Source organism: Marmota monax, unplaced genomic scaffold (assembly GCF_021218885.2).
Source record: "Marmota monax isolate L192 unplaced genomic scaffold, Marmota_monax_Labrador192_F-V1.1 WCK01_AAM20220418_F8-fsc00202, whole genome shotgun sequence".
Taxonomy (NCBI): Eukaryota; Metazoa; Chordata; class Mammalia; order Rodentia; family Sciuridae; genus Marmota; species Marmota monax.
The window spans coordinates 1,080,189-1,092,551 of NW_026695005.1; the positions used below are offsets into that span (position 1 = coordinate 1,080,189).

At 29.0% G+C, this 12,363-nt stretch overlaps 1 protein-coding gene across 3 annotated transcripts in view; it reads right to left on the minus strand.

Moving 5' to 3' along the window:
- Brinp3 (BMP/retinoic acid inducible neural specific 3) overlaps positions 1 to 12,363 on the minus strand; it is a 383,341-nt gene that overhangs the window by 129,587 nt on the left and 241,391 nt on the right. For all 3 annotated transcript variants that reach the window (XM_046427569.2, XM_058573679.1, XM_058573680.1), the window contains exons 5-6: positions 8,344 to 8,449; positions 1,644 to 1,880 (exon numbers count right to left, since the gene is read on the minus strand). In XM_046427569.2, the coding sequence (XP_046283525.1) occupies positions 1,644 to 1,880; positions 8,344 to 8,449 (343 nt within the window). The remainder of the gene's footprint in view (positions 1 to 1,643; positions 1,881 to 8,343; positions 8,450 to 12,363) is intronic.

Sequence of the window (12,363 nt, forward strand, 5' to 3'; positions counted from 1 at the left end):
TTTGCTTTGGGTGTGGCCCTTGAGCACTTTCAATTTCAGACCTGGTGAATTATTTGCATCTCCAGGCCTGTAACACTTCAGAAGATACAATTCTACCATTGAAAATTTTTTAGTTTAATGGTGAAGTCACCTTCTACATTTTAATGGAAAATAAGGGAAATGTCTAAAATAGAGACTGGCTTCACACTTAAGACAATGTAAGCCCCCCAAAAGTTTTCTGTAACCTGATGTGACCACAAATATTTCTTCTGGTTTCTCTATCTTAGAGTAGCAGGATTTTCCATGGGCTAATAGATTTGCAGCTTTGAAGTCTGCCATGAGTTGTTAAATGTGGCCCATGAAAAGCAGTTGTAGAAACTTAGTGTCAATTCATCATTTTCTCCAGAGTTCTCCAACCTTGTCTGTTTGGTTATCAAACCCCTTCTGTAACAGTTTTTTTTTTTAATTATTTTACTGTAAATTGACAAATTATAATTGCATTTATTAGGTGAATAATTTGATATTATGATGTATATTTATAACATGAAATGACTAAACCTAGGTAAATAAAGAATCTATCACTTCAAATACCTATCTTTTTTGTAGTGAGAATATTTTAATAATTATTCTCATAGCAATTTTAAGTGTATAATTTGATATTATTTAACTGTAGTCATCAAGTTGTGCAAATATCTCTCAAAACCTTAATCCTCCTATTAAACTAAAATTTTGTAGTTAGTCCACCATTTCTCAGTTTTTCCTATACCTAGCCTCTGATAACTACCATTCTTATCTCTGCTTCTATGAATTCAACTGTTTTAATGCACTATTTAAATCAAAATATATTTTACATAAATCTAAATCTGTTAACTTTTCCTAAATCTATTTACTACCCATTTATTTATAATTTGATTGTTCTCATTGTTCATTTGAAAGTTAATCATGCCTAACAATTTTGACCAAATTCTACACAATTATATTCACCATACTATGGAAATTTTTAATTCTTTTATCATGAATATTACATATGGTCCTATCAACATTTTATTTTTGTTTTGAGGAATCCTTTAATCATATTGTTTAATGTTCAATGCTTTATAAAATGTAGACTGTTAAAGGTAAATGATAGACTGTTCAAGTTTATGCAGCCAGTAAGAATTTTGAAGACATACACATGAACTCACAAAAATTTAGAAATAACAAACAAAAAAATCCAGACTATCAACGTGAAATTCATCTAAATTTGATAACATGAGTAGTTAATTGAAGGTGAGCACACATGAAAATTGTTTTCCTGTAAAGGTGCAGAACAAATGCTGCCTACATTTCACGTCACAAGTGAAACTAAAAGTCAACCAGAAAAGTCGAAATAAGCATGAAAGGGATCAGTTGATAAATTATTGTGTTGATAACTCAAGAACTTTTAATAAGTGACTAATAGATCCACTCATGGATAGTGCCAATAGCACATATTAATACACAAAGGACAATATATTCTTCCAGGAGAAAACTAAATAACCACTAATGAAAGCAATATGAATGTCCATTTGAAATAATAACAAACAAAAAACTTTCAAACTATGCAGCAGATTCTTTCAATAGGATAAAACAGTCTTTTCAACATCTTTTGGTCAATGATAAAGTGTATAAAATATATATCATACCTGATTCCTCAAAGTCACTGTTGTAGGCTTTCCAGGTTTCAGTTATTCGAAGAAGATTCTCTTCCATGGCTTGGATGTCCATAGAAGGGCAGTTACATTCTGGAAATTTGGGACCACACTGACACCAGCAGTCATTATCCTTGCAGATAAATTCTCCCTCTGAATTGCAAGCAATGTAGCTCAAAGCTGCTTGTACAAAACGTTCCTGAAGATAGTCTGGAAGGAGTACTTGAAGCCCTTGAAGAATAAGCAAAGTCATCAAACAAGTTTACTTTATAAAGAAAAAAGTGCAAAATATGTATTTATAACATTAAGTAAAAACAGTACAAATTTTAGTACATTACGAACGTATGTATAATTTAAAATTATTATTATAAAGTTATCTATAAAATTTTAAACATTTAGAGTTCTTTCAACACATATGCTGACTCTATGACCTTTTCAAATGTATTTGATTGGATCTTTGTTGCAATTAATCATGATATTTAGTTAGTTTTATGCAATGTAGATAAAACCTTTTCTTTTGTAACATTGAAAATATATGTATGCATTTGTTTTCCACTGTTTGATTTCAAATGATTTTTAATATCTTCATTTTCCTTTCAGAGTATCAACCTACAGCAACACACATATGATACAATGGGTTTTAGTGAAAGAGTTCTGGAAAGTTCTTGGTAAAGCTTATTCCATTTTTTTTCAACAATGCAGAACTTATATACTTGTATTGTTTAGGAGTAGCAACAATTGACTACAGAGGAGCAGATGGACTGATTTAGTTATTTCACAGTTCATTTCCTTGGCACGTACAAAGAGCCCCAGTGACATAGCTCATTATTTTTCTGGATTCAAGTTTTATAAAGTTACTCTCTTTAGAAAAGTATCAACAATTTAAAAAAAGCTAAAAATTAATATTGGGGCTTCACAATTATTCTAAGAAAATCAGGGTTTCACTATCAGTATTTCTTGCTACATAAGAAAATTTAATTAGAAGGATAAAAATGAATTCAAAACTAAGGGACAATTTGGCCCACACTAAATTATTATTTATGATGAAATGGATCTTTATAATTTTTGTGTTTCCTTCAAAAAAACATCATTTCTGTACCCTTGACTATTATCTATGAATTTGATTTACTAAATATCACCAATTAATATTTAAGAAAAAAGTCTACTTTGTAAATGCATTATAAACTATACTTATATCATTCTTTCAGATAAACTCTGTCTTTATTAGCCAAAAAATCACTTTATGCACTTATAAATTCACATTTTTATTAATTTTTATTCTGTCTCAAAAAATATTTAATACCTGTCATTTGAAAGGTAATTGTTATGTAAGGAACAAATGTGAAGATGACAAAGTATTTGTAGTATGTTTAAGAAAAATAATTATTGACTATATAATAATATTATAGCTACATAATAACTCTCACAATAGGATACATGTAATTCAGTAGATATAATTAATTGGATAAGCAATTAATATAGGGCTCAGGAAGGCTAAAACCATTTTTCATAGATAGTTCTCAATATTGAGAGGTTAGTTATCCATGTCAAAGGAGAACACATTAACAGCATCACACACAAATAGAAGAATACATTCTTTAAATAGCAATTAATAGTATTGTTTCAATGGACAAGGTCTATAACAATGGAATAAGTGAGTTGTTAAGAAAAAACATTTGGAGTAATGTAATTGGTATTCCTGTATGATGGTAAAGGCATGAAATTAATTCACTTGGATTTAAGTGACTTAATCCTATAGGATACTCTGAGTAGTACTTATCTGGAAGTGAAAGGTATAAATAAAAAATGATTAATTTCCACAGAAGGTTTTACAAAATTTAAACCAGACAAATAATGATGGAATGGGAAAATGAGAATGTACTAGACAATATTTTATTTGATGTAGGTGAAATGTGTCAGATGACTCAGAGGCATCAAGTAGTAAAGTAAAAAATACTTCCACTCTCTCATTAGTGCTCTGCAGAAATACCTAGGGATTTCTTCTGAAAACATTCCTTTAAGAGCTAAAAATAGACTTAATAAGTCTGAGTGTGTGTTGCCAGGACTCAAGAATTACAATACACTTACTAAAACATTAATTGTGTGTGGATCAGATATTTGCAAACTATTGGTCTATGTTTCAGCTTTGATTTTATAAAAAGAAAGAAAGAAAGAAAGAGAAAGAAAGAAAGAAAGAAAGAAAGAGCAATTTACAAAATTGCATTACAATTGTGTAGGATACTTGTAGAAACAGAAAAGAATGAAGTTATTGGGGGAGGAATGATTGGCAGCAAAAAAATAAATAAAGAGTTCAGTTTTAAACATACAAGTTTATCTGCTCTTGTTCTCTCTTTCTCTCTCTCTCTCTCTACACACACACACACACACACACACACACACACATATATATACATATATATATATATATATATATATATATATATATATATATATATAAACATTTGTGTGTTTGTACTCATACACAAAAGCATGCATGTACACACACCTCATGCTCATAGATGGAAACTAAGATTCTGAAATATCAAACTAAAAATAAAAATGGGGGAAATAGGTTTAGAGATAAGGCATTTAAAACTTTGTTATTTTATAACTGTACCATTAGCAAAATTTACAAATGATACCTAGAGAGGTAATTGCCTTGGAAGTCAACTCAGAGTAACTTAGTGTTGCCCAAGGGAAAAATTTTTAAATGTTCAGAAACAAGAGAATAGAAATAGTGACCACACTGTCATTAGGGAAGGTCTACTGATACTCTTTAGGAAACTGATCACAAAGCCTGGGAGTTGACTGTAAAAACCAGGATGGGAGAAGCAGGGCAGGTATACATGCCGTGAAGTAACACATGGATGCTTCCAGTGTTGGAGGACATGTCTGCTTTGAAATAAAGTTCTCATTGAGAGCAAGTGGAAAGCTTATAAATATTTAAGATAATCTGTTTCAAGGCATTAAAAGGTTAACTAGGCAGTAAGAACTTGTGGGGCTAATATGGTGAGAAGGGAATCAAACTCCATGGGAGTGAGTCAAACATTGAACACACATATTTTTTTTCCTTAGAATTTTTCCCAGTAACAAGGCAAAAATTGTCACTTTGAACTAGCCATGCCAGATATAGTAAATATGTAGGGGTTTCTAAAACCAAGATGAACTATAAACCCAAAGAGAAAAGACAAACGGGACAAGACAAGCCAAACATATTAGCTTTCACCAGACCTGAAGCATAATTTCAATGGGCTCAATTTAAAATTGATTACAATACTTTTGGAAATCTTCTCTGAAGGAAAAAAAGAACATTAATATTGTTGAATCACTTTTACAAATCTAAAACACAACAACAATGATCTAAAGACTCTCAACCATGAAACTAAAAGTTAATTATAATCACATGCTCAAAAATTAAATAAGAAAACAGACAAGTTTGGTAAGTTACTAGAAATTATAAATAACAATCAAGTGTATATTCTGTGAGTGAAAATACATCAATTGGAATTAAGAAGCATTGATTAATAGCAGAATAGGTACAGCTGAAAGACAGTAAGCTGTGTCAGAAGAACGTATTTAAACAAGATGATGAAAAAGGACATAATTAAGTTGCCATAAAATTTTTCTTGCCTTCATTAAATATGTCCATAGTAGGTCATTTCTATTATATTATAAATATGTGTATATTAAAATGTTATGGTATATCTATGTATGTACCAAATAGAATTTAATCCTGGTGATCAACATTTAATATTTCTTTCAAAAAATAAAACATAAACAATAATAGTATATGTAATATAGAGATGCACACACATATATTCTCTCCTGAAGTCACTTCATTGCAACATACCTAATATTCTCCTCAAATATTTTATTCATAAACATCTCACCTTATTCATAGTCATACTTTTCTATTATGAAGGGAGATTACCTAAAATACATGTATGCATGTATATTTCCTGAGAAATTTAAATTAAATTATGTAAAGAGTTACATTATAGATATGCCATACATAATTTCATGACAATAAAAATTTTAATATTAAAGAAATCCTTATGGGATTACCATAGGAATCACTAATAACATATAATTCTCTAGAATTAACTTTAAATATTGATAAATAACTTTTACGAATAGTGATAAAAATAGTGTTATAAAGAAGTATCATTCAATTATTGTTGTAATGAAAAAGTCGCATAGTGTTTCATCTTTTAAAATTATATTTAATTATCTAATAGTAACCTATTGTTTCCTGTCAATTTTGTTGAAATAAATTGGAAACCAACTAACCTGAAAATTATTTGTAATTCAGTTATATGGATCATTCACTTTCTCAATTTCTGAGAATTTTACTAAAAAGTTACTATCAAGACTTAAGCAACTTTTAATTACTACTGTATCCTTTCACTTAGAGGTACTTGGTTTCATAAGATACAATCATAAGGGGTTGAGAAACTTGAAATATTAATTGCAATATATATTTTCCAATACTATGACTTTTTATCATATATCTTAAATATATTTTCATCAATAGTTTGGAGTTATAGATATGGTTTTGTCAATTCTCAAAAAACATCTGCTCAGAAACTCTATTGGCAAAGTCAAATTGCAAGGTCAAACAAGCAAAAACATCCAGCTTTCTCACTAGCAGCAAACATTTGATTTCATTTTCATTAATTTTAGTGAAAATTAATATTTTTACCCTTTTCATATGTGGTGTTATTATTGACAAAATAATTAACAATTTCTTATATTAGTAGATAGGTCATGGATTTTTGTTCTGAATATATTGCCTAATGTTATTGCCATCAGTAGTTATTAATGCAGCCTTTGCTTTGCTCTGATAAAATTCTACTTTACAAGCAATTATTTTTCTTCTATAACAGTAGAGTTTTAGAAGATGATCTTTACAGAAAAACTCACACATCTAGACTCCTTTCAATAATATATATGCATTCCAAACATCCCCAAACAATCTCATTAACATTGTAGAACTTCATCTTCTACTTATCACACAAAAATACACACAACAACAAATTATCTCTATTTATGTTTATCATCTACATATATATCCATAACAATCTATCCATTCAACCAAGTCGCTAACAAAGTGTTATAGACAAAGACCTAAAGTGGATTCTTAGCAATATCAATTTTTTCAATTGACTTATGCAGTGACCCAGGTTTAGGAATTTTTTTCCCCTTCAAAGGAATGCATGATGATAGCATTGATCCTGAATTGCTAAAGAGTTTGAATTCTTTTATAAAATAAAGATGAGAAGATAAATCAAGATGATACTGGGACTGTAATACAAATCAAATTTAACAAAGAGTAGATAGGATGCTGAAGATCTTGAGACTGGTTTCCAAAAATAATCCTGGAAAGATTCTTTACCCTCACATGTACAAACAGAATTAGAATAAACAATTGAAAACACAGGTCCAGCAAGTAAAAAAAAATGTGAATATTATAAATGAGAGTTTCTGAATCATATAAATTAGAAGCATAGAAATAATATTTATACAAAAGGAAAGTGTTCCTATCTTTTCTTCTTTTTTAGGAGAGAATATTGAGGTTTTAGTTTCATGATATAAAAGTATTTTGAAACTGTGATGATTTATAGACAATAAAATCCAATGTCTCATTAATATATATTTTAAACAAACCAATAAAATAACCAATAAAAATGGTTTAAGCATGTATTGTCATTTTTTATCAAACTTAATAATTCTGATTGAAAGTTAATCCATACATCGGAAAGGAGTAAGAAGTAGAGATTACAAGTAATATTGCATTTCTATTTAAATTAGAGAAAATATTTCAATAACTTAAATCTAAAATTACATTAATAAATCAGATAGCTTTTATATAAAACTGAATACAGTACATACAACTCTAATATGCAAAATTCAAAATGTATACAAAAGAATAATTAGTCAAGATTTCCACTTGGATCACTCAACTTATTTTGAGCAATGAATGTCAACATAAATATTTTTCTGAGCTAGTTCAACTAATAAATGTGTAAACATATGTATTCATTAACTTTTTTTGCCTTTAAAAATGAGGAAATACCCATACCCATATGAACTTTTGGAATATGATTAATGCTGTTATGATTAACAGTCTATATTGAAACATTTACCAAAATATGATAAAAGAAAACATGGCAAATCATCACCATTATCACAAAACAAATCTCTACAATGGACATAATGTGAATACAGGTATTTTCTTAACATATTATCAAGTACATTTTTATTTAGCTGAAAAAATTCAGCATTGGCTGACATACTAAGTTAAATTTAAAATGCCAACAGTTCATTTTACACTGTAAACAAATATGGTTTTAACTTTCACAAGAATCTATTCGTAAAAAAATCATATCTCAGGCGAGCCCATGCAGAAATCATTGTTTATTGAGACGATTATCATATACAAAGAATAATATTGCTAAGATATATTTTCAATGGCTATAATATTAATCAGGGAAGAAAGTCAAGTTTTGACATTTTCTTTATCTGGCCTAGAATGTTCATATAGGCCAAAAATTATGATATTAGTCTTTTATAAATGTAAAAAAATACACATAGTATGATATTTATGGCTTCTTTTAAAAATATGAAAGAAATCACAACAGGGTAACTTTCCATCCAGAATCATGGAGCATTAATAAAAATTTTACCTACGTACCTTGCAATTGAATCTTATTCTCAGGACTTTGAACCAGAACAGAACTCACAGAATCTAGGTTGTCATAATTACTGCAGCCAAGAGGACCCGTCCGTGTTTCTGTTACCTGACAAACAAAGAATCAACCTTATTATATAGATCAGATTTTGCAATGTTCTTTCAGATCAGTGTAGTTGTCACATACTCACATTATACATTTGATGGTAAACATCACTAAAAGGTCTAGGATCTGATATATACTAGTAATAAATATATTTCCACTTTCTCTCATTTGGTCAGGGATAAATCTTCTGGGAAAATAATGGAAGCAAAACTCACATTAGGTCTCATATTTTATCAAATATAGAGCAATTGTTTTTAGGATAGAAATATTTTTTTTGTTTTTGTTTTGTACTAGGAATTAAACCTAGAGGTGCTTATCCACTAAGCAACATCCCCAGCCAATTTTATATATATATATATATATATATATATATATATATTTTTTTTTTTTTTTTTTTTTTTAATTTTGAGACAGGGTCTTGCTAAGTTCCTTAGAGCCTTGCTAAATTGCTCAGGCTAGATTGAACTTGCTACCTCCTGCCTCAGCCTTTTGAATCACTGGAATTATAGGAATGTGCACCACTTGTGCTAGAAAAAAATATTAACTCATGAAAATTGCCTTTTGTTTGTTTTCTCAATAAATCAGAGCCATTCGCCAAGCTACTTTAAAAAAAAAAACTCATTTTATTATTTTATTTTTCTTCTTATGTTAGCATCAAAGTCTAAACCATCTGGCTTGTGTCTGTACTATATCTCCTCAACAGCAAATTTATCTCCCTGTCCTACAAACAACCTCAGTTCTATGCCTTTGTTTCCGTATCCCCACCTCAACCCTTCCTGGGTTAGAGAGGTTCTTGTGTAAATGCACAGACAATGGCGAAGAGAAAGAAACACATGCAACATAGGGGAAACCAAAGCAAGAAAGTGGCAAGGTCACTACTGAGTAAGTAAGGTCATTTTATTTCATTACAGAGAATCTTTTTTGTTTGTTTGTTTCTGTTACTGTGTTATTGAGAATAAATGTATGAAAAAATAATAAACTGTTGAATTTTGAGATTGCTGTATCTCTGTATCTATATCCATGTTGCTTTAATTTCTCATTCACCATGAATGGTAATAAAACTCTAATATTAGTTATAATTTTATTTTTTTCACAGATAAATTTATTAACCATTGTCTAATTTAACTCTTTGTGTCCCAGTTTCCCAGATGTGGAATGCCTATAGAATCTTAAATCGAACAACAAATATACCAATTATGACACATTTGAAAAAACTGTTATGTTTGTAGAGGTATATATGTGTGTATATATACACACACATATATATCTACAAATATATATATTTCATACATATGAAAATATATTTTAAGGATATATAAGCTCTATATTTAATTTTCAAGCTATTTTTATTCAATTTTAATGACATTCACACAATTGAAAACTTCGGACTTCATGTGTTAAAATAAAAATGTACAAACTCCAGCACATTCTATGAAACAAAACTATTTCTTCAATTTTTTATATTTAAGGATCCTATATGTCTTATTAGTGTCAACTCTAATAAATGTTTCTGTATTTTTAAATGTGCATATATTTTAGTTTCAAACTAATAATGAAGTGAAATATAAATGAAAAAAAATGAATATGAAATTATGATACAGGTATTTCTGTAGAGGTTCTAAGTCTAACAAAAATGAACCGTGTAGATGTACCACTGATAGGTTGAAGTTTTGATCATCAGGTGGTAGATGAAACTCTAATTTAGGGATCTTCATTTATAGAAAAAAAATGTGTTCATTCAATAGATAAACACAAAAGGAGTTGACACTGACATTATAATCATTATTGATTATAGTCAAGGTTTTGAGAAATGGCATGGAGAGTGAGAAAAACATGCAATACATAAATTAAAATGTGTTTCTTAAAACATTTCTTAGAATGTTTTTCATTTTAATTTATTCTAATCTCTGTTTCCTTGATTTCAATATATTGTCCCAGAAAAACAAGCAATGAATAAATTAAAATGAAAAACATTCTAAGAAATTTTTTAAGAAACACATTTTAATTTATTTAGTGCATGTTATAAAGAATATGTTGAGATCAAGAAAACACAGAGATTAGAATACATAAAGCATGTCCTCTCTACAGTGTCAAATTGGGTTGTGGTTGTAACTGAATATTCCGAATAAAAGTACAAGTGCCTGAACGATTGGGAGGTTAAGGGGTACACCGGGGAGCTCAGAGCAAGGAGGATATGGCTTACCCAGCTACAGCATGTGACGTTGAACATTTCCAAAATTAAATTTGAGAAAGTTGTCTTGAAAATATGTCAAACATGATTTTGGTTCTATAAAAGAATATATTTGTGAACTGTGTTTAAATTATATTGTAGAAGTCAATAAGGATGTAAAGTGTAGTAAATTTAAGAAAAAGCAATGCATGTCATTTTCAATTATTTGTTTCAAAGTTTTCTATGTAGTTTCATTGAATTATTACCTATAATCTCACAGTTGGGGAATCTGATAAGGAGTAATAGAAAAATAATCTTCCTTATTCAAAGAGATGGCTTATAAGTAATTATATAAACAAAGTACAGATTCAAGTGTGCTTACAGTAAAATAAAAAGTGTACAGATAATTTACTTGGAAATAAACAATCTTGGCTACTTCATATCAAACTTCCCTACAGTATTATATGTTCAAAATATGATGATTGCCTCATGATGATTATCATGGCATAGTAATGTATTGGGGTTATGGGATTAATTCATGAAAGATTAGTTGAAGAAAAACAATCTTAAGTGAAAAAAGAAAACAATGAAAAGAAGACAAACAAAAGAATAGTAAAACAACAAATATTATTCCCAAACAAAAATAGTATTATTAGAGTCAACTGTGTTCAAATTTACATATTATATATTAAAAATATTTCCTTGCAAAATTCTTATAATGATATATAATTTTTATAAATAGATGAAAAGAACACACCTGGGTCCTAGCTCCAAATACTCACTGGAGAAGAATTTATCCCAGACAAAATGCTTACAATTTGGTGAATATGAAATGAGATAGTTTATGAAAAGTCTTTACTGTGGTCTTGTCCCATAGCAATTACTTCAAAATATGTGTGAAGAATTAAATGTTTATTATAAAAACACCAAGGCACAAAAATAACTCTGGTAGGAATATCCCAGAATTATTCCTCTTCTAGCACCCAATCAAGGTTGTATTATAATACTTTTTCTGATATCAATACTGGATGCTACTATGTTTATTTTTAGACAGAGACAGGATGCTTCATTTTTAATCATACCAAATCAAGTTCAGCCTTGAATCAAACTATGCAAAAATTTTTCCCCAAAGTCACATTAATATGTAGTCAATGTCTAATAGAGAAAGAATATTCCATAATGACACTAAGTGAGAAATATTGCTTAAGGAAAAATGAGCCATTCAAGTCCATAGGACAGAAAAGAAAAACAGCGTTAATATAAAACCAGAAAAAGTTTGTCATCCTTTGATACAGAATACACTTGAGGAGTCTATCCAGAAATATAAGTACATGAGAAAATGTTTTTCATATTGAATGAAAAGGGTAAGAGAAAAAGTTTATGTGCTTTGTAAAATTATACATACACACATATATTTTATTGAGATCTGTGACTTATTGCTCTAGACTTCTTTCAACATGAAGCAAAATACTTGTTCATTGTTGTCAAAATGATAAACTGATTATTGTTTCCTCAACAATTCAATAAAATGCATGATCATGTAAATACTATATACTATATACTTAATACAAATCTATAAAATATATATTCTATTTAAAATCTACATTTTAAAGTTTATAATGCTCTTAGGAACTTTTTATGATGTTTAAGGAGAAGTAATTTTTTATCTTTTAGGTTTCCACAGAGACATAGATAGGTATCCCCCCTTATAATGACTTGTCATCTATCAACTTTTTATTGGTTATAA